The sequence below is a fragment of the Hirundo rustica genome, chromosome 12 (assembly GCF_015227805.2).
Source record: "Hirundo rustica isolate bHirRus1 chromosome 12, bHirRus1.pri.v3, whole genome shotgun sequence".
Taxonomy (NCBI): Eukaryota; Metazoa; Chordata; class Aves; order Passeriformes; family Hirundinidae; genus Hirundo; species Hirundo rustica.
In genome coordinates, this window is record NC_053461.1 from 17339007 (window position 1) to 17360953 (window position 21947).

Here is a 21947-nt window from a genome sequence, read left to right on the forward strand (position 1 = left end):
CACAAAGTCTCCCCAAGTCGTGAGTCCCAGGGAACAAACTGGATTTACTCACTTGACTGAGGTTTTCCACGGGCACAAACTGTTTGCAGAAGTGGGTGCTCGAGCGGTGGCTCAGGAATGAGCCTGGACACTCCAAGGAGCTGCTCCAACAACAGGACTCTCCACCTTTTCTGAATGCTGGCATCTCCCAAAAAAGAGAGCTTTCAGATATAATTAAATTTTACTATTTTATTTGTGAAAAAACTACAAGCAGAATTCATAAATAGACATTTCTATTTAAAGCAGGAAAATGATAAAGTGGCTTCTAATAACAGTCGTGCACATGCCAGTAACAGGAATATATTAACATCTTTTATTTGCTAGACAAAGAGCAGTGTCCAATATAAATTTCCCAAAAACATTTAAGACCTGTGAATTTCTGACCAGTTCACAAAACCACCATTGACACTTTAGCATGAAGATTAAAACAAACCTAACAGGACTGTCAGCTCTAAAGACTTTACAGAGCGGAAAAACTTTCAGAAGCGTTATACAAGCTGTCTTTCTGGGCAAATGAAAAATAGAGCTCGTATAATACATTAACATAAAAATCCACAAGATAAGATTATGTTTTGACATACTTAAACAAGCATTCTATATTTGTCTCCAACAAACAAAGCTAAGGAAATAATGTAACCATCTTTACACAGTAAATTAAGGTTACAAGTCATACACAAGAACAGAACTGCTTGCGCATTAAAAACTGTTCAGCTCCATTGTCATACTCTAAATGTTGGCTCTTAAAACCATTCGGTTACATACAAGCAAAGGTTATTATATAGTCAGCAATTCATAAATTTTCAATAATTTAAGTTTATGGTAGAGTTTAAAAAAGTAGACTGAGAACGATCTTGGTAAGGCAGGTGAAAACATCTCAGTGGAAATAAACTCACAGAAGCCGCTGCCAAATTTTGGATCTGTCCAATCCGAAGCAAAGTTCCAATTGAAATAAATAGCCTGGTGGTGTAAAACGCTGTCACCTTTCCTTTGCAGAACTGCGTCAACTGAGCGAGTCAGGCAAGCCGTGTCGGTGTCTGTGTGTGTGTGTGTGTCCGTGTGAGAGTCCAAACTTCGCCATCATAACACTGTGCTTCACTTACCTGCGTTCTGTGCCACTGAACACCGTGAATCTGGTCCTTCCCTACGCTAGAGTTTGCTCGGTTGGGTTCTGGAACACCTCCCCCACCGAGGGCGGGCTGGCCGTGGAGCGGAGCGAACCCCGCCCGCGGCGCCGCAGGAACGCCAACTTCCCAACTCGAGGGTGAAAAGCAAACGCTGTCCTTCAAACCCACAACACAACAGCTACGGATGAGGCCGGGGGTTCAACGCTTAGCTAGCGCTTCCTAACCGATCGCAGAATTACAGGTCACTCGTCCCAAAGAAATTTTCCCATCTGCTTAGAGCAAGCTGCTTCATCGAGGAGGCACGCCAAAGGGACAGATGTTACCGACTTTACCACGAGCAGCTGGGTACGGCGTTGAAGCTTTTTAACTGATCTACAGGTCTAGTTTCACTTGAAAAAGAAGCGATTTCCTGGTACGCATAATGCTATTTTTTTTTTTCTTTTTTGCACAATTTCCCAGATCCAACAAAGAAGGTGAGCACGTGGTTTGACATGAAGCACCAGAATGAGCCCTGCTGAGGCCAGCGGGACCTGCCACTCGCTCACGCTCTTGGCTGGATCACGGCCGAGATGCACGCAAGCCTAATTGATAATGGATCATTTATAAAGCAGTGCAAAATATACAAGTTCAGGGGCATCTTCAAAAAATCTCTCTTAAAAAATTATTCCAATACATTTCAGTAAAATAAATAAATATGGCTGACCAGTTTACCCTCCCTGAGACCCTTAAAGGAATAGTAAAAACTGGAAAAGGAATGTCTTTGCAATATCCCACTAATGTTAAAATGTGGATTGAGATATTCATAGTATTTAAAACTATGTATACTAAATTGTCGTGATGCTCATAGGAAGCATCTGTTTTCCTTTGGTTCTTTAATACTTTTAAAAATGCTTACAAAAGACAGCCTATACTGTGAATATAAGCGGAATCAAGTCGGGGTGCCCACGTTAACATGCAGAATAAAACCACTGCTGCCAAGGCACTGCCACTGCACGTGCCTTCAAGCAGGGGCTCTACCAGATCCCTTACTCACACATTTCTGTCGCCAGTGTGAAAGGAACCTACGTCTGCTACTCAAAACCACACAGAATTTAAAAGAAATCTTAAATCAGTTGCCTCCACAAAGAGAAATTTCTCTTGCCAGGCAAATAATTCACAATATAACAAGCAGGCACAAAGTTGTCAAAATGTGGCCCTCTTTCATCATGCCCAAAAGTTATGCATTTGATGTCAGATGAAGCCACAGCCTCTGCGCCTGAAATTACTGCAGAGCACCCTGGGGCCACTAAATAAAGATGAAAAGCCAAAGAGGATCGGGGCTTGTTTTGCCTTTTAAAAAAAAAAAGTTTGTTTCACCTCTTCAGCCGAGTGTTTTAGCAGGATAATGCATGGAAGGTAAACTGTAAAGCAACACTAACAGGCCAGGAAAAGAAACTATAGTCTGGATAGCTTTAGAGTAAGAACGAAGGAGATGCTGGTCACCAGCATGAGCCACACATTGCTCACTTGCCAGCATGAAAACTCTTCCCCACTTTTGCTCGCACAGCAGGAGACTCGGAAGTGTCCAAACGCTGACAAGCCCATCACCAGACAAGATGCTGTTCAGAAACCACTCCTGGGATACAGATGGACCACAAGGATAAGAGCCACCCCAACAGCATGGATGGGACAGATGGCACAGGGCTGACAAGCAGCGACCCGCACGCGGCTGGAGCGAGCACCAGCTGGGTTCCTGAACTCGGGATTGCTCCCAGGCTCCCTGCTGCCTCCAAGCCACAGCAAGCACTCCAGTTCTAGTCACCTCGGGCACTGAGGCTGCTGGCTGGAGTTCATTAACAACACCAACACGTGTGGGATTGGCTGTGCACGACACAGCCACGCTCGCCTTAGCAAACACACGGATCCGCGGTGTGACTGGTCGGGAACGCTTCCGCTCCGGCTGGGCACCGACATGCACATCACCAACCTGAGAGACCCTAGGGGAAACACTCTCTCAATCCTCTCTCACCTCACATCCCAAGCTGGACCAATCAAAACCGTGTCCAGTACACTTTAGCCGTCGCTTAGGGAAGAAACAGGGAAGGAACAATAGAGAGAACAGGTCCCACAGAGGTTCAAACCTTCGGGAACACTTTTCACCTAAGACCAGTTCCATTTCAGTTTCAGTACTTTCACAGAAGGGGACTGTCCCAGATCTTGAACTGTTCAATTATTTTGTTTTATCACTTCACAGTGTTTCAAGCACCAGCGTTTCCATGTATTGGTTTCAAATAACCCTTTATATATATTTATTTATATATATATTTATATATAATTTATATCAAAACTGATAGTACACAGTATAACTGGAAGAAGAACTGAACTTAAAAAGGATATGTTGAAAGAGGATGGAGTTTGTGAATGCAATAAATAAAGTTCCCTTCCCACCCCACCCGCTCCCCACCCCAAAACAATAAGTTGTCATGTTCATGGAAAATTGTGCACAGCAGATATTATAAAAAAGTAGATTCAGGAGCACATCCAATTATAAATGATTGTTAGGAAAATCATATAAAACAATGGAATACATAAAAGTGTCAAGAGTAATCGCTAGGGTGAGAAATTCCTTGGTGGCCAGATGCCCACGGCAAGCAGAAATTATCCTGGTTGCATCAGTAAGAGGTCGATGTCCGAGACAGTGTGTTCAAGCACAGAAGAGGCTCTCCAGGATTTGAACAGCGTGGGCAGGTGGAGTGTTTGAATTTCATACCCTGATTCATAGTTTCCACAACTCCATGTGCAATTTTTCAGAAAGATTCGTCGTTGACTGCCGACATGTCCCCCTTGGGCGTGGAGGAACGGGACGAGCCCTTGTCTGTGCTCTCAGAGCCCGAGCTGCTCTGATTCTGTTGTTCTGATCCTGCACTGGAGGTCACTGTAGAAGACGACGTGGATGAAGAGCGAGTCTTTTCTTTAAAGTCTGTGATAATTACTGTGACATTTCCCACTGTGACTGCCAGCTGCTGTGCGGTACTTCTGTCCACGTTTTTCAGTCTGGGTCTAAAACGAATGAGAAGACATTTATTAATAGGATCAAAATAAAGGAGAAAGGGAAAGTTTATTAAGAAAAGCATTTGCAAACAAACTCGGTGTGACTCTTGCTCCCTTGCCTGCGCAGATGGCAGTGGCTGGGAGGAGAAGCCAGAGCGCTGCAGAGCACAGGATGAAGGTGTGACCTGCTCCCGGTGCCAGCCAGGCTCCCTGTGCCCCTGAGGGCTGCAGAGCACACTCAGCCCCAGAGAACAACCTGTCTCTGCACACCGAGTCCCTTGCAGGCTTCTCCCAATCCAACCCTGCCAGAAAGGAGGACACCGCAGCAGAGCCAATCGGACAGGAGCCAGACAGAGAGAAGGATCTCCTCCCCAAGGGGCAGATGAAAGAGTTCTCTTATCTAAATTCACCATCTCATCATGTGCCCTGATGTTATGAGACAAGGCTGTGACTCTGCAATACAAAACCACATGAAAGCATTCGGCCACGGCTCTTTCATTCCCGTGTTGGAACTCTGCAGCTGCAAACAACGCAGGCACTGGGACAACTTGGCTTCACTCTCAGCTGCTTTGAGCTTATACAAATCAGATGCCCAATCAGCCTATGGATAAAATAGCTCAAAATGTTCCCTCTGGAATCGAGGCTATTGTAAATAAAATCCAGAATGTACAATGGTATTTTTTGCAGCCAGAGCTTTTGGTTAGGGGAAAAAGAAAAGGGGAAAAAAAAATACAAACCACCCGAAAAGAACCCACTGGTACTTAATGCTGAGGATTATCTCAGTAATTTGCATGCTGTGTTATCAATCAATTAGTAATGTAGCTAATAAGGGTCGAAGCTCTAGGAAGCTGACATTCAAGCACATTTCACGGGCTGGTCCAAAGCTCTGCCTCAACAAGCCTTGGACACTCCTCCAGCTACCAGCAAATTCCAAGTCAGCTGCAGTGACTGCTGTAATTTACAGCTTTTGCTCCTAATTAAGGGTCAGGCTTAAGCAGCGGAATATTCCCAATAGGGAAATTAAAAAGGAGAGTCTTTATACATCAGTGAAAAGTAGCTTGCTGAGAGCTGCCTTATTGAGAGGGATGGAGGGAAGGTTAGTTTACTTTGGGATCAAGCTCCAGCTTTTAAACCACTCTGCCTTTTCTCCTCCTCACTTGCAGCACACGAGGCTAGCGCAGTAAAACAGAAAAAGAGGGAATTAAGCTCATTTTCTACCTGCCATGAATACTCAATGGCTTACAGTGGTAAGCTAACACGGAGAAAGTCCTTAAGCAGCAGTTATCCAAACGGTATTCCAGAATCAGACGGAACAGAAAAATGCACTGGGGACTGATGTACAGCTTCCAAAACAGAACAGTTGTATTTCTGCAACCTTCCTCACCAAAAATGAAGTTACCGCACCAAAAATAGTATTTTCTTATCTAATCTAGGAGGCTCCTGGAACTGTGAACAAGTAGCACAGGAAAAGCATTTAGAAAACACAAACGAAAAACCGAAAAACTAAGCATTGCTGCTCTGGGCTAACACCCAGTCAAACTCCTACTTGCAGCAGCCCCTTGGCTCCAGGACTGGCCTTTCCAAAGCCGGAGCCGTGCTCTGGATTCCCGGGGCAGGGAGCTGCGCCCACGCTGCACAGACGCGCTGGCAGGAGCTGCCAAGCTGCACCCGTAACCACGGGGAGATGAAATGATGCCACCTCGTTTGTGGCTTACAAGAAAGGCCAGCTGGCTCAGCAGGTTTGGAGGCACCGCCCCGGCAGATCCCCCGCACGGCCGCCGGTGTTCCCGGAAGAGTAGTACGAAGACGTATTTTCCTCCCTGAGCCCCGAGTTCCTCTAGGAAACCCAGTTCTTCCTGTAATTTGCCTCGGTCATTTGTTTCCTCTTGTACTCAGAAAGAGTCAAAATGCTGGCCCAGATACCGGAACAGAGCCTGCTGCCTCCACCTTCCTACAGGGTTGGACGTGAACCCCGGCTATTGCTCGTGAAAGGGCAGCTCTGAGAGCTGTAATTAGTTTAAAAAAAAGAAAAAAATGGAACTGCATAAGCACCTTTAAATGTTATGACAAAGTAACGTGGAAGGGCTGAGGAAAGCAGGGCTGGGGTACCGGGTTTCCCCACAGTCCCACTCACAAATATTCACGTTATCACTTTCAGAGCTGAGCCTCCCAACCATTTCCCTGGGAGGTTTTCAGGGTTTCCCCAGTACAAAGAGCTGATTAAGCACAGATGGAAACCACCAATCTCTTCAGCACATGCATACAATTTCTGCTTCTTATAGAAGAAAGGGATTGGCTCACTCGTGTTATTTTGCAAAATTAAACACCCCGATGCTTCATGTTTATAGCAAAAAAAAGTTTTATGGCCAAATAAGCGAAGTGTTTCAAAACATTCAATCTGAAAGTACACAGGAAGGCAGGGTATAAACCAAGATATTTTGTCAGAAATAGGCATGGTATCCAAGAAATTTACACAGGATTTCTTAAAAATCCAGAGAGCCCTAAAAGACAATTTACAAAAAAACCCAGAACAACTGTTAAGCAATCTGGGCATAAAAAAAAAAACTTATCGTTCTGTAAAAATCAGAAAGACTCTTGACAGCACTCCTGAGAACAGTGAATTGCCATAAAAGTTCCACTAAACAAAACACTTAAAAAGACAGTTTAAGTAGTAAAGGAGATGAGGTCTCCTTTAAAAATACCCAGCTAGACCTGGTACTATTAAGGCTTAATTAGGCCTGGCAAAAGCTTGCCACAAAATAGGCCTAAAAGACTTTGCAGTAGACAGAGTGACTCCTTTAATGAGTAAAAACAATTATTTGATGTAATCTCTCAATTTAATATTATGTCATTAGTCAAGTACACCAAGCCTCCTGCATCCCAAGTCTCAAAATAAGTACCATTTAAAGAAGAACAGGACAAGAAAAGAGTCATTGCAATAAAGCTGCCTCTCTGTAATCAAATCGGGAATGGACACTTCACTCTTTGGGGGTTGAGGAAGAGTTAACAGCAAAGAGCTCAGTCTTGTAGCACAGCAGATTTCACACTGCCCTCACTACATTCCAGTGGGTTACTGTGCAAAGGATATTCCCTCTTTTTCAAGATTTTCAGGCTATTATTTACAAACTTCCAAGACAAGAGTTTTCTGCAGACACGCCATGCAAACTTGAATGCCAGCAGCAGCGTCAACCGTATTTCTCACATGCTTTACAAGTGTTTGGAGCTAATACTGCCTCAGATCATGTGGCATCACTGTAAAACACCTATTACAGCACATTTTCAAGAGAGATGCAATTCTTATACAGCCCACACAGGCAAAGCACCCAGTTCAGTTCTGCCTCTTGTAGCTCTCAAGTTCAATAATACAAGAACTGTTCTGTGATGTTGAATTTTTGATTTAAAAAATGGCAGAACATGAAGAAAAATGGAAGTATAGGCAAGACTAGGAATAAACCTCTCCTCATACGCTCATTTCAAACTCAGACAAATATCGAACCAGCCATTTGTGCTTTTTGTTGATAGCAAGATACCAGCAAATCTGTTCATGTATACTTAGTTCCTGTATACTTGGAAAATTATCTTGACAATTACAGCGACTGAATTGCGGATAAGGAAGTAAAAAAGTAACCTTTGTTACTGCTATCGAGTGATGATAAGAATTTGATACGATTCTTTGCTGGTTAATGTTTTTCCCCCCACTGTGTACAGCCAAAAGCATTACTACCCAACTGACAATACAGTTATTTTAACAGAGAAATAAAAATGGAATGGACAACAGAATCAGTATTTCCCAAGCCTGAATCTGTCCTCGCTAGCAGAGTGTTCAAGTGCTTGTATATCAAAAACAGGAGTGTTTGCTTTGTAACACAGTTTTCAGATACCACGGGCTCAATTTTAGTCTAGAGTTACCTTGAAGTGTGATTTGAGTCGCTGGTCTTTGTTGTAGTATTCCCAGACTGTATGCTGTTTGCTTCACTAGGAGGATCTTTCACAATATCTGACTTTGGTCTGTGAGAATTGGAGGGAAGAGGGAGATTACAATGTTGGTTTAACTGCACAATTAACCAATGCATATTGCTGCTGAAATCACATCACATTTAATACTGCATCCTTCAAACTTACTTAGTCTTCTTGTTAGTGTTCTTCTTTGTAACACTTGGGCTAATTTCCTTCTCTTTGTCAGGTTTTTCTTTGTCTTGTTTTTCCACTTTCTCCTTCTTCTCCTTCTTAGGTGGTGGTGGGGTTGCATATTGCTGGGCAACTTGTTGTGCCACCAACTGAGAGTTTATTCTAGGTTTTCTATAACGACAATGAGAAGAGAGATCTACAGTCAGTCTTACACAGTAAAAATAACTACAATGAGAGCAGTGTGAAGATTTATTTCAGCAACCAGGGAAGAACACTCCACTTAAAGAACCAAATGGATGTCCTTATTTGATTTGAAGTACTACTGCTGTAACCAAACAAGACAGAAACGTTAAAAGAAAGAAATACTCTGAACTGCTGTTTCATCAGGTTTTAGCATCTAACATTATTAAGAATAATGCTCCTTTTCTTCATCTATATCATGAAATCACAGCCAATTTTGGGGGGGGACAATAGTGAAAAAGCAGCTTTCAAGAAGCTGCCAGCCATGCACTGCGGCTACACTTTAAGAAAAGGACCAGAATGTGACAAAAAAGTTTCCTGATAACCATCAGCCTCCCTCATATCCTTCAGTTTAATTTCCCAAATAAGCTTCTGGTTCAGCAGCAGCAAAGCTCGCACAAATAACAAAGAACAAGAGGAGGTAACTGAGATGACTTTGTCCCGAGGGCCGGGCTGGCAGGAGCACGGGGGACAAGCGGGCATTCACACTTGCACTGGGAACAGCCGTGCCAGCCTGCGCCACAGCGTCCTCACACCATTGTCCCCAGGGTGCTCAGACAAAAACCACAAGCAAACTGCCTTTCAAAGGCTGCTTCCACTGCAAATTATGGCCAACACAGAGAGGAGCTGTGCATGTAACCAATACCTTGGTTATTGATCCTCCCATATCCCACTGGAATTGGGACCTTTGTGTCTCCTGCATTCCTCATCCAAACTCTAATGTCCCCCCTTGGCAACTCAAAAACTTTCCCCCCTGACATATCACAGAGCAATTTATAGTCTAAATACTTTGGCTATTCGTGACTGATTCAATCCCTTCAACACTCCAGAAAGATCTATGCTCCCTGTGACCACACAGCTTGTGGGAGAGGAACAAAACCAGGTCATCAACTCCTTTAATCGTCCATAATAAACCAAATACTAATTGCAACGGCTGCTCAGGCTTGTCTAGGGCTGTTAAATTGTTCATAAATACAGTTCAAATTTTGCACGTAGATCAGACTACAACAGATTGCCAGTGAAAGCTGCACCCAAGTACCATCAGCTCCACAAGCTGGCACACAGAACCCCAGGGGTTTGTGCTGCAGAGCTCTGTACCCACCCAGCTTTTGCTGCAAACATCTAGAGAGGTTTCAAGCACCTACTTAGTGGTGTGATGTTTTGAAAAAAAGGTATAAAACATTAATTGCTCACACATAACATTTGCACTGAGAGATGATACACACAAGGGAACACCCAGAGAATTTCTACGCCCTGTCATGGGAAAATCCAAGTATCTGCTAAGCCTCTCTCGGTACTGGTTTCCTGTACAACGGCACCAAGACGTTTTAACTAAAGCCAGATATACCCAAGTATTTCATGTCTCTACCATTATTATAAAGTCTATGCCACAGGTTGTAATCAGGCCCCTGACCCATCTCAACACCTCTGGCATTTGGACTTTTCACCTGAGATAGAAATGATAACTCAGTTGATGCTACAATCTGCATACACATCTGAGTGAACAATGATCTGGTCTTCAGCCTTAAATAACTGAGACATTTTGTAGATCAGATCAAGCAGTTACCTGTCCCACAGAACAGTGAAGATATTTAGCATCCTTGAAATCCAGTACACAGCAATTTCTGTCCGTATGACAGAATAAACACGTAAAAAGAAGCAGTTTGGTTACATGGAAAAGATTTTCAGATTGATGCAACCACACTAAAAGCTGACAACAATAACTTGTGTCAAGCAACCTGCTCACTGCCTACTGAAAAAAAAGATAAAATGTCAAGAAATCTTCAAAGAGAGGGCAGATACCATCTCCCTGCATGATTATACATGATTAACCTCACTGCTTGAAGCTGCCACTTCTGCCCAGACTTAGTTATTTGCTATTTACATAACCAGCTAAGTCAGAAACTTGAGCCACTCACAGGAAATCCCAATTCATGAATCTGAGAGTTTTTCCCACACTTTGCCCAACTCTGATGTGCTCCTTGTGATGGGATTTCCAAGCCTTGTGCCCATCCTTTGCAGCTGCCCAGCTGCCCCTTCCTGCTGCAGGAGTGCTGCACTACTTGGACGGAGATACAAATTTTAAAATGCAAACTAAAATAAAAACCAAGTATGTCCCACCGTATTTCCCCAGAGGAGGCTGGAATGGCAAAAGGACCAGCCTTAAAGCACTCCTGTGGAGACACTGCCCCGTGCTCTTCTGCTCCTCCTCTGTGCCTGTGACAGCACACTGCATTTCGTAAGCTTTATCCTTTTCTGGCCACTCACTGACCTAACCAGCACAACTTCTCCAAAATACACATTCACATTTTCCCTCTTACCCAGCAGGATGGTTTGCTGGTGAGGGCAAAGCCAAAACTGGAAGGGAAGAGAGCAGGAAGCAGCCAGGGAGGGACCTGTGGGAAGGAGAACCAGCCCTGCCCATGAGGGAAGGAGCACAAAGCTGCTGAGACTTGAGCATCTTTCAAGATCTGCTGCACTACTGGCACAGATTTTTTCAAAAATAACGCAAATAACCCAAGAGCTTTCCAGCTCCTAATCTGACTGTTTCACCCATGCCAGCAGCAAGCTTAAGAAAAGGGTAAAAACCAGGTAATTTAAGTTACTGGCATAGTAATAGTAATAATAATAGGAGTAATAAAATCCTCCAAGTAAGGCCCACACTGCCACTACAGCCAGGACATACTGGTTAAAAGCCCTTTACTAAAAAGCCAAGCAAAGCAAGTTGAGCAGCACATTTTTAACCACAGCAAACTATAACCATAGGAACCACAATTGAGTAAAGCAGCTGCAACATCCAAAACTTACTCCAAGTTTCCCTGCCCACCAAAAATGATTTATTTGGCCACCTCCAAAGAGAATGCTTCAACCCAAATACACCACTGTTATATTAAAGTAGTTATCACTTAAGCAGAACAATCTGAATAGAAAGTTGCAACTACTTCTACATCTTATTTGTAAGAGTAAACAGCTACAGAAACAAGTATTAACCATTTCTTATCCCAAATCCTTCCCATCAGCTTACTTTCTGCAACATTAAAGTGTTCAGTGTTAGAATACATCTAAGTGACAAAAATCAAACCTTAGCTCAGCGCCTTCAGGCTTTCTAACCAGCACTCATGCTTAAGGAACAACTGTGTTGTAACCTACTAGAAGGTTGGAAGTATCAACACTACTCACAACTCACAGCTAAAAAGCCTCAACTTCCCAAAAAAATTATCTGAAGAGATGCAATACTTAGTGCTGGACCTAGTTCTTGACTTTTCAGTGCAAGTATCTGAAATAGGTGTGCTTTCTCCTACCGGAACTTCTTTGTTAAAGTTATTCCTTGCTTGGGCAATTTTGCCCTAATTTAGGTGACAGCCTGAGTAAAGATCCAACAGTGATGTTGTCTTCGCCCCCTCTAAAACTAAGAGCGATTAAACAAAATTAAACTGTGCTTTCAAACAAATAAATTGTTGCACATTAATTGAACTGTCGTTTACATCCCAAGAGCAGACATTTACACAACAACTCATGACCTCTGCAGCAAGGACACATTGCTGCATGAAAAAAATATATTTATCTGCTCTAAGAATGGCTGCGGCACCTGGGTCTCTTCACCATCAACTCCCGTAAATGATGCACACAAATTATCTTTATTAGCTTTTAGTAACAGATTTCACAGAAACACTCTGCCTGCAAATATATACTATATGCAAATATACAAATATATATATATATATATATACACACTATATGCAAATATTGTACCCTCAGATTGCCATGTGAAGTGACACTGGGATGTTTCACTCATGGTAAGTGGAATAAACCTTCCTTTTTCTGAAGGGTTCACTGCCTACATTGCTGTGCTCTTTTAAAACATTAAAAAAATTAAAAAGCAAAGTGTAACTTTAAGGTTCTGGCAAGTAATGTTTTACTACTTGCATTTCCTTCTGTATCTCAAAGCTTCTCTTTAAAGCATGCCTGAGAACCAAATGCAGAGCACGGACACCCAGGAATTCTGCTGCTCCACTCACAGCCCCTGCCAGCAGGCTCAGGAGCGCAGCAGCACAAATCACCACACACCCAACACGGGAGTTTCTCAGACCTGGATTTCAAGAGGGATATAGGAGGATAAAGCTGCACCTCATTTTTCATGTGACTCTAATTTCTGTGTGTGTTTGGGATTTCTTTGGCCCCTCTGCCCTGAGAAAAGGGAAGGCACCTGTCTGCTGCACACCCCACGGAACGGGGAAGCGACTGGGCTTTATCCCTGTGGCAGCACAGACCTGGAGGGACCCCGGCAATCCCCAGGAACGTGGATCTAATTACAACTGCTCTGACTTCCCTACAACTATGTCATCAGAAGAATGAAAGTGGCATCGAGTGGGATTTCAGAGTCAAAAGCCTCGTGTAACGTGAAGTAGGGAGGATTTGGATAATTTCATGCTGTTCTGGCTTTGATGCACACGGCGATACCAGCCGACCTCCGCGCGCTCCGCGGTGCTTTGAGAAAATGCGTTTCATGCACTGTGCACTGTGAAGTACATGATTATTTTAATAACCCCAGTCACACATGAAAATATCTTCGCTCAAAGGAAAACGAGAAAACAAGACTAAAAGTATTTACAGTGTTTTTTATAAACAGTTAGTGCCAAAACACTTGTACAACAAGCATCCTCCTGAGCATGAAGCAGGATTAGAAACTAACCCATCTCCTCAAAAGAATTTTACATCCAGAAGAACCAAAGCTTTGGAGAAATTAAGCTATAAACATGATGAGGCGAGGCCCCATTCCTACATGAATATTCTCCAGCTCATTTGTGATGACCACATGGTCCTTTTTAGCAACAAGAACAAGGATGAACAGACACATTGTCCTTAGAGTAGAACTGCAAAGCAGTATGGAATACATTCAACTCAAATTCTCCACCTGACCCAGGAAACAAAGCAACAATAACAACAGTAAAAGAAGACTAGAAGGACAAGCTGCAAGAAATATGTGACTGAAAAATATTTTGGTGGAAGAACAGAGGTCTTTGCTTTAAGCTAGCACTGTGTTTTTATTTAGAAGACAGATGTTTAAAAATACAGAAGTCCATCTAGGGAACACCCACTTGTGGGCCCCAGGTGTTGGGCACAGCAACAAGTTTGAAACAATCAGAGTGTAAGTCTGAATATTTTAGAAAAAACATGAAAGAAAACAACAGCTTCACACAAAGAAAGCAATTATTTGTCACAAAATAAACTAAGTACATTTAAAAGTGTGCTGCCACCTCCAAAAACTGTTCAGCTGTGCAATCCTCCTTGGAAGCTGTCTTCCACCTCCTTGGAAGAGTCAAGAACAGACAACAGAGATAAGAAAGCCTCCGTTTTGCTGGTAACTATTCCTGGCCATGACAACAAACCTTGAGCTGTTCACATTTCAGAAAAGTGTTATAAACTTTTTGTTTGTCCACCAGAAGTTTTCAGACTTCAGATCACTTCTCACAGATTGAACAATGCTCCCCCGCCCCTATGCCAACCCATACTTACGTTTGTAAACTTTAAAAAGTTCAAAATTATTTGCAGTTGTTAATATTTACTGGGCTCACACAAAGCTGCCAGTTCTTTGTCTTTTTGGATGAAACCAGGCTTTTCTTCTATTTTTCCCCACTTTTCTTTTGAATCAAATAAGAATGAGAATGTTATTAAATGAAATGCAAGCTGTCACCTGCATATACAGAACAGGACAGGGATTCCTGGTTGCTGGGAGGTGTCTGGTAAGTGCCACCAGAGGAGAGTTGAGACTCTGAATGATGCCTGGAAAAAGAATACTCCATTCTTTTTGAGGAGCCTCAGCATTACTTTTTTTTTTAAAATACTTGGGCATGTTTCCAAATCAAAGTGTATCAAGAAAAGATTTATTGCCAGAATTGTCACTGCACAGATTCTGCAGCTCAGGTTTCTGATTTATTTTTAGTGAAAACATGCAAAAACAGTTTTTAGAGAGTCCCAGAACTGCTCTATAAACTATTCCACTATGACTGCTCAACAGCAGAGTGTAATAGTTTTTCCAATATGTTTCCAGTTCTTTTTTAATATACATGGTTCCATATAATCCCATTACAAAAATCTGAAGTCAGGCCCGTAAGATGCTTTTGGAAGAAGTTTGACCAGAATTCTGCCACCCCAAAACAGAGTAGTCACAGAATTCCTCAAAACACCCATTCTAATACAGTACAGAACTAGAAACTGCAAATGAAATGCAACCATCAAAGTGAATCTGGACCAATCAGCTCCTGTCAAATTAACATCTTACATGGTGCTTCTTGCACAGCTGGACTTTGCACCTGGTGGGCTGCCAGCAAGAAAGGAGCCCTGAGCCAGAGAATGGGGCTATTTGGGATTTTGTTGGAAAATATTCAGCAGAGAAGCATCACTGTTTGCATTTTTGCAAACATTTGGCCTCTCTTTTGGTTTGTTTTGGTTATTTCTTTTTCCCCACAGGGAAACTGATAAATCACAGAGCAGGTTTTCTGGTTAAAAAGGGTTGAACCTGAGTGACCACAAACCTGGGTCTGTCCTATCAAGTCCCATGGGCTCTGCTCCTTGTCCACGCCTATCACAATCACTCTAAAATCATTCAAAAAGAGGTATGCAACGTTGTATGGTCCATGTGTTTTGGGAGCACAGGTTTATCCTGATACCAAGCAGTTTCAGGACAGCAAAAGGCAGCTTCTGTACACTCTGGAGAACAGAGAGCCAAAAGCAAGAGCTAAACACAGAAGTTGTTCTTCTTCAGGCTTCTTTGTTACCAGAGTGAGGAGTGAAAATAGCAGTGATGATGAGTAACAACGCCGAGTATCAGTTATTGGAACAGAGCCTGACGTTTACTTAAGCGCTAATACCGTGAAATTTAACTTACTGTGTCTGCAGGAGGCAAAACAAAAGTCACACTGAAGTTCTGGAAGAAAGGCTGCTGCTCCTCCTTTCAGAGGAAAAGCCTGCCTGGAAGCACAGTCGGTGCTGACAGCCTCACCTGCCTGCTCACCTGTAGCACCCATCTGAGCAGATCATTTCATATCTAATCTGTACTAATGAGTGCCAGGAAAGCCCTGGGGCTGCCCAGCAGAGGCTCAGCCCAAAACTGCTGTCTCTGACTAGTCCAAATCCCTGGAAAACGCTTGCTTGGATGCTTCCCAGCCAATTCCTGCTCCATCCCTGGAGCTGCAGCCTCCACAGCTCCCTGTCAGAGGGCAGAGCAGGAGCTTAGGGGGGTGAATAAATAAATATATTCACACACCACACCCAGCAGGACAGTGCTGAAGAGCTTTTTACTCTAAGGACTGCTCTGTGTTTATCTGCTGGAATTAACTTCCAACAGGAACATCTTTTAAGGACTAGAGTGGGGAAATGTGTGAAATAGCTTTTTCTGCTTTCATTTTAAAAAAATAACATTTCCTTAAATAAGGAGTTCAACACCCTTAATTAAACAAGTGTAAAATTAGTAAAGAATTGGCAAAACACCAAATCTACCATGTTTTAAGACCATTTTTGTCTCATTTGATGGGGAAGCAGAACTGTCCAAGTGATCACAACTTCATTATGCTTACAAATACTAGAAAAATACTACTTCTGATTCATGACTATATAGAAAACATTCCATCACTGGGAGTGCACAAGGCCAAGTTAGATGAGGCTTTAAGCAACCTGGCCTAGTGAAAAGTGTCCCTGCTCATGGCAAGGGGGTGGAACAAGATGACCTTTCGGGTACCTTCCCACCCAAATCATTCCAGGATTCTGTGACTCTAGAAGACTAAAGTACATAGCCAGAAATACAGATTTTCAGATGATTTCTTGCTCCATTATTTTACTTAAAAAGAAAAAGTTTCTATTAAGAGTTTTTAATGGTCCATTTTAAAAAAAAAAAATCATAAATTAAGGAAATACAGCACAATACATCCCTTCTGCTTAAAACAAAACTTGCAATATGCAATAGATTAAAACGGCATCAACTGCCAATTGCAACATCACCCTAAATTCCAGCTGAACAAAAACAACTTTACAACTCCCCTTTCTTGCCCTCTACCACCAGCAGTAGTTAGGTCCAGCCTATGCATTCCAAAAAGAGCATTGCTTCCTATTCATTTATTGCATTTATAAGGAAGAAAGTTCTACAGCAACAGAAAAATTGTGTGAATATACACAAAAACCACAATGGAAATGAGATGCAACTAGAAATGTAAAGATCACCCCGAGCCCAAACTTGAAAAGATGGCCTTTAGATTCCAAAATCACTCTGCTTTAGGTATGCCAATTTCCTTGGTCACCAATAATTTTAGTCCTATGTTGCAAGTGCTGCACGAGCTTAATTTCTGGAAACTTACTGCAGCTGCCCTGCTCGTGCTATTGACCCATCACAGATCCACTTGGAGCTTCAGTTTAATCCATCACTGAAAATTCCAATCGCTACTACGTACTCCCAAAAAGGAAAATTTATCATGCAGCTGCTCCTGGTGTTTTCATCTATGGCCGTACCTGACTGCAAAATACCAAATGTTCCGTGATTTACAGGGACTTACAAAGTTGTTATGGAAAATCACTGATCTCAGCACAAAATTTACTTGCCTACAAGCACCAGAATGATGATAAAACTAAGGCCATTTTACTTGCTTGACAAAAATAAGCTGCTCTCACTAGCAAAAATTTGAAAACAGTTCATAAAGCTGGCAGCAACCAAGATGTGTATAATAAAATACATGGATTTACAACAAAAAACAATTATTTTAAATACTTCTTATTTAACTGTTTATTAAGTTATACGTAATCCTGAGAAAAGTACATTGGCTCAAAACTTCCTGATAACAAAGTGCAGCTGGGCAGCATGAGGGAATAAATGATAAGAATTTAACATGTAGATTCCTCAAAGCAACTGCTCATGGTTATCATATTATAAATTTAAAAAACAAAAATATGAAGAAAATAATAGATTTTAGCACTAAAGCTAGAAACTAGGAGTACCAGGCTTGGTGGTATAAAAGTAGCCAAATATATGTGTTTCTGTTTCAGACACTGAAATCCTGACCAATAATGGAAATTGTCACATATAATCCAGCTTGACATGTCCCATCTGTGAGCATCTGCCTCCAGGTTTTGGGATACTCAAGTCTCACACTTCAAAATCACAGCAAGAAAGAGACCAAACTTGGAAAACAAGGGACAAAAAGGAGAGATGAGGAGAAAATATACTCCCTACCAAAAAAAAAAAAAAGACTTGTCAGTAAAATTCTCAAGCTGACCCCCTATCACCAGTCCAGAAATTGGAGAACAGCGCTTAGATACACAAAATATTCACTGCTTGAGAAATGCAAATCACTTGAATACCCAACCAGTGGATAGAGAGGCACAATGGCTTTCCTTAAAAACAATGGAAGAATTTCTAAGCAACTCTTGCAAAGTGCCCTCAAAATAGGTGGGATCGTTTATCAGAGCAAAATTCTGCTACGCTTGCATGAAACTGGAATACTGTACACTTAAAAATTAAGACTTCTCAAATCATTTACCAACCAGAATAAGTCCAGAGAGAAGCAAAATGACAAACTACCATTCCTACAACAGATTCTGAATAGACTTAATAGGCCCTAAATCTCTAGGGATGCCATAAAAAAAAAAAAAAAAAAAAAAAAAAGCCAATTGAGCGAGGCAGAAATTTTAATTTAGCTACATCAGACACTGCAGGCTTTACCTAAATGAGCAAACACTGAGCTTCTCCAGCAAGCCAAACCTCCTTTTTATTAAAAGAACATCAATGATAGGATTTCCTTTCATATGAAAGCAGCATTTCAAGAGCCCTTGAACAGCCAGGAATGCAGCTTCACGACAAAGCCCAAGCCTGCAGCAGCCGTGCACTCGGAGAGAGACATCAGTGCTGCTCCAAGGTGGAGCAGACACTGCCTGGGAAGCAGCAAGGTACCAGTGAGTGACACCCCACCTACTCCTTCACACCTCTGTCCCAACACCATCAGCAGGGGAAAAAAGAGGTCACTGCCAGTGGTTTAGAGAAAACCCCACTGCTCAATGACCCAGCTTGCTTTTCTAAACACGCCAAGAAATAAAAGCCTCTCTGAAGGATGGGGCAGGCAGACATGCATTTTCAAAAGGCCACCATGTGCTCAGAGGAGCTCTTTTTCTCCATTGTGTTCTCTGAACACAATGTGATAAGTGAACACAGATGTACCAGTGACATTTGGGGGTGTCCAGCTCCGGCAATCCTGCACACGCTGCCACTGCCCGGGAAAGCCACAGGGAAAGTCAGGCTGCTGTCGATAGCTGCTGTGCAGGCATCGTGGGAACAACACAGCCCCAGAGCACTGAAACTTTTGCTTTCAGAATTATTACTCCTGGGCGTGAGGAACTGACCCAGATGGTTTCAAAATTTGCCAGGACACAATATTACAATGCTCAATTTGAAAGCTCTTCCTCCCACTAGCTGGGAAGCCTTAGAAGAGGCTACTTAGTAAACTTTGGTTCCCACTTGGAGTAACCAGTGTGAGTTACCTCTATGTGCCTAGCGTGATGTAGGACAGGACAACACAGCTACATTTGTAAATAAAGTTTAGCAAAGCGTGCTCTCCTACACAATAAAAAGCCAAGAATAACTAATTACAACAACAGAAACATTTCCGAGTTCTCCGCAAGCCAACTTCTGATCTGCGGATAACAATGGTAACTACTTGTCCAGACAAACTATCATTTTTCAAGAAAGTTCTCAGATAAAAAAATCTTGAGCCTAAATGCTGATTTTATTGTCCTACCACTGTTTCCATCCTACTTTGCAGCTTTGCATATGCTCACATGACTCGTGCTTATTTGTACGTACATGAACACACCCAAGCAAAATCCTGAATTGCCATCAGTCTGGTAGGAGTCCCCAGGAGGGGAAGAGAGCAAATTCAGTGAAGAGTTCTCTTCCCCCCTGCTTCTTAATTCTTCAAACAACTCTGGTGTTCCACCCAGGAGAAGCGGTTAGTCTCACTGAAAACTACCGGTTACACTGTGATCCTGCGCCAGCGGCAAATCACTTCAACTGCCCTGGCACCATCATTTTAAGTCATTTTCCATTTAAAGACTCTCACATCAGCGCCTGCACAGCCTTTCATTACCCATCCCACTTAATACCCACAATCTCTCCACAGCTCACTGGCTGGGTCTCCACTGACCAGGCAGCACACAGAGACTGATGTGCGGATTATTGGGATTCCTAATGCCTCTCTCCGCGCTGGCCGAGCGAGCGAGCGCGGAGCTCTTGGCAGCCTGCCTGACCCGCAACACGTGTGGGTTTGTCAGCCTAATGCGCTCTGTCATCTGCACGGGCTCGGGGCAAAGCGGGCCCCCACGGCTCCCAACACCTCCAGCAAAACTTCACTTCCCACCCTGGTGCAGAAGGAGGTACAGAAGGGAGTGTCTGGGTGTTTGCCACCGTTTGATTTCCGAGAGGTAAATACGTGAGGTTAAGAACAGCAGCGCGATCCTTTAACCAAAAGCTGGGGAGTCAACACGAGGCTTTCTCGTACAAAACATCCGTCCTCACTCGACTGTTGTCTTGCAATGACTCAAAATCTGCACATCAAGAACAGAGATCTGAGTAATTTCTTTTTATATAGCCAGCCTTCTGTTAAACTAAATAATGACAGCGAAAATGCAAAGATGTGGACTCAAAAATGATTTGTGACCAAGTCAGTTGTCACTCATGGATTTAAGAGGGTTTGTTGTTAAACTGTCTCTACGCCTGGCAATTAGTCAGGACAGAAAGAAATGAGGCTCGGGCATTTTTCTGTATGAAAGATACACTGAGGTATTTTTAGGTGTGAGACAATGCATCAGCCCTGTAAATCCCACTGTAAATTCTGACAGGATGAATATACAACAGGAAATACCACACAACGTGCAAATAGCAAATAAATGCAAATTTACCATCATGTGTAACTAACAAGTGTCATGAAAGTGAAACTGGTTTGTAGATGAATGAAATACAGAAGCCAGCAGAGATCTTACTTGGAAATTGAAGAATAGAGTACTCAGAACACAGTTGAAGTTTCACTTCCTCTGAACAACAAAAGAGAACAGAAAGCTCAAGAACAGCACATGGCACATCCTCTACAACCTCCTCAGACAACACAGACTGCCCTCACACACCAAGATTTTCTACTTTATATCTGATGTCACGTTACAGAGATTTTGTGAATTGCATGAGCAGGGAAAGATAAAACTACCAACTATGTAACTAAATACAGAGATTTTTAGACAACATATTACAATTTTTTTTCTTTTTTTGTGCTAATAAACACATACCAATTATTTTAGATTGGTAACAAAACTACTTAAGGAAAGACACTACTAAGCTACATTGGGTTGGATTCTGGTTTAAGAGAATCATCCAGCTCCCAGCATAGCAATACCCGGGCACTTTAATCTCAGGTGTATTTAATAAGATACCCCTTGGTTAGGGTTTATTTCTATTTAACTACAGGGGAAGTTTTTTTGAGCTCTGGGACTACACCCCCACTGGTGATACACATCTACCAGATTAGAGAAATTACTCGCTTCTGGAGATTTACAAAAATGACTCAGTGGGATTCTACTATGTTATGCTGCTTCCTCCTCTGATTTCTTACTGGATTTGTGCAGCTAAATGCTTATCATTAGAATTTCCAAGTTAAAGCAAGCTAAAAACAGAACCTTGTTTTCACTCGAACGCATTGCGGAAAACGGAGTTGAGCAATCACTTCCTAAGGAACTCCTACCCGCACTCTGCACCAAAACTGGGGAGTAAAAGAGCACAACCTTTGGGGTTCACATGACTTTGTGAGTAATTACATGCATATGAACCATCTAGAGGAAAAAACAAGAAAGTATTTTTCATCACCATCTATTTTCATGATCTCCAGCATCACTTAGAGCATCAGCAAGTGCCAGGATGCAAACCAAACAAACCTCCCCCATCTGTCTGCACTCCATACATGAGACAGCCCTGCCTGCTCCTGCCATTCCTGCTTCCCAAACCCACCTACTGTGATGAGCCCACAAAGCCAGAGGGGTTGGCACCGGTGCAGTGGCAGCTTTGTCATTCACAGTGAACAGTGAGGAAGGTTCTGAGTACTGAAGCCCCAGAATGAGTAGTCACAGCCTGACGTGGAATCCAAAACTTCTAGTAACATCTTTAAAAGCTGAGTAGCAACTTGGAAAAACATGCAGCCTAAAGCTGAGTACCTGAAACTGATCACTGCTACTAAAAACACTGGGGTATGTGCAGCAGGAAAGACTGAAGCAACCCCTTCATCTGCAATAACACCCATTTTTGCTTTTCCACTTAAGTTTCCTCGGAAGAAATTGAAAGCAATCGTCTACCACAGAAAAACACAT

General features: G+C 42.6%; 1 protein-coding gene across 1 annotated transcript in view; it reads right to left on the bottom strand.

Moving 5' to 3' along the window:
* Nucleotides 1-213: 213 nt before the first annotated feature.
* Nucleotides 214-21947, bottom strand: part of RYBP (RING1 and YY1 binding protein) — a 41630-nt gene continuing 19896 nt past the window's right edge. The window contains exons 3-5 of the mRNA XM_040076581.1: nucleotides 8316-8492; nucleotides 8103-8201; nucleotides 214-4202 (exon numbers count right to left, since the gene is read on the bottom strand). Coding sequence (XP_039932515.1) covers nucleotides 3950-4202; nucleotides 8103-8201; nucleotides 8316-8492 — 529 coding nt within the window. The 3' untranslated portion in view covers nucleotides 214-3949. The remainder of the gene's footprint in view (nucleotides 4203-8102; nucleotides 8202-8315; nucleotides 8493-21947) is intronic.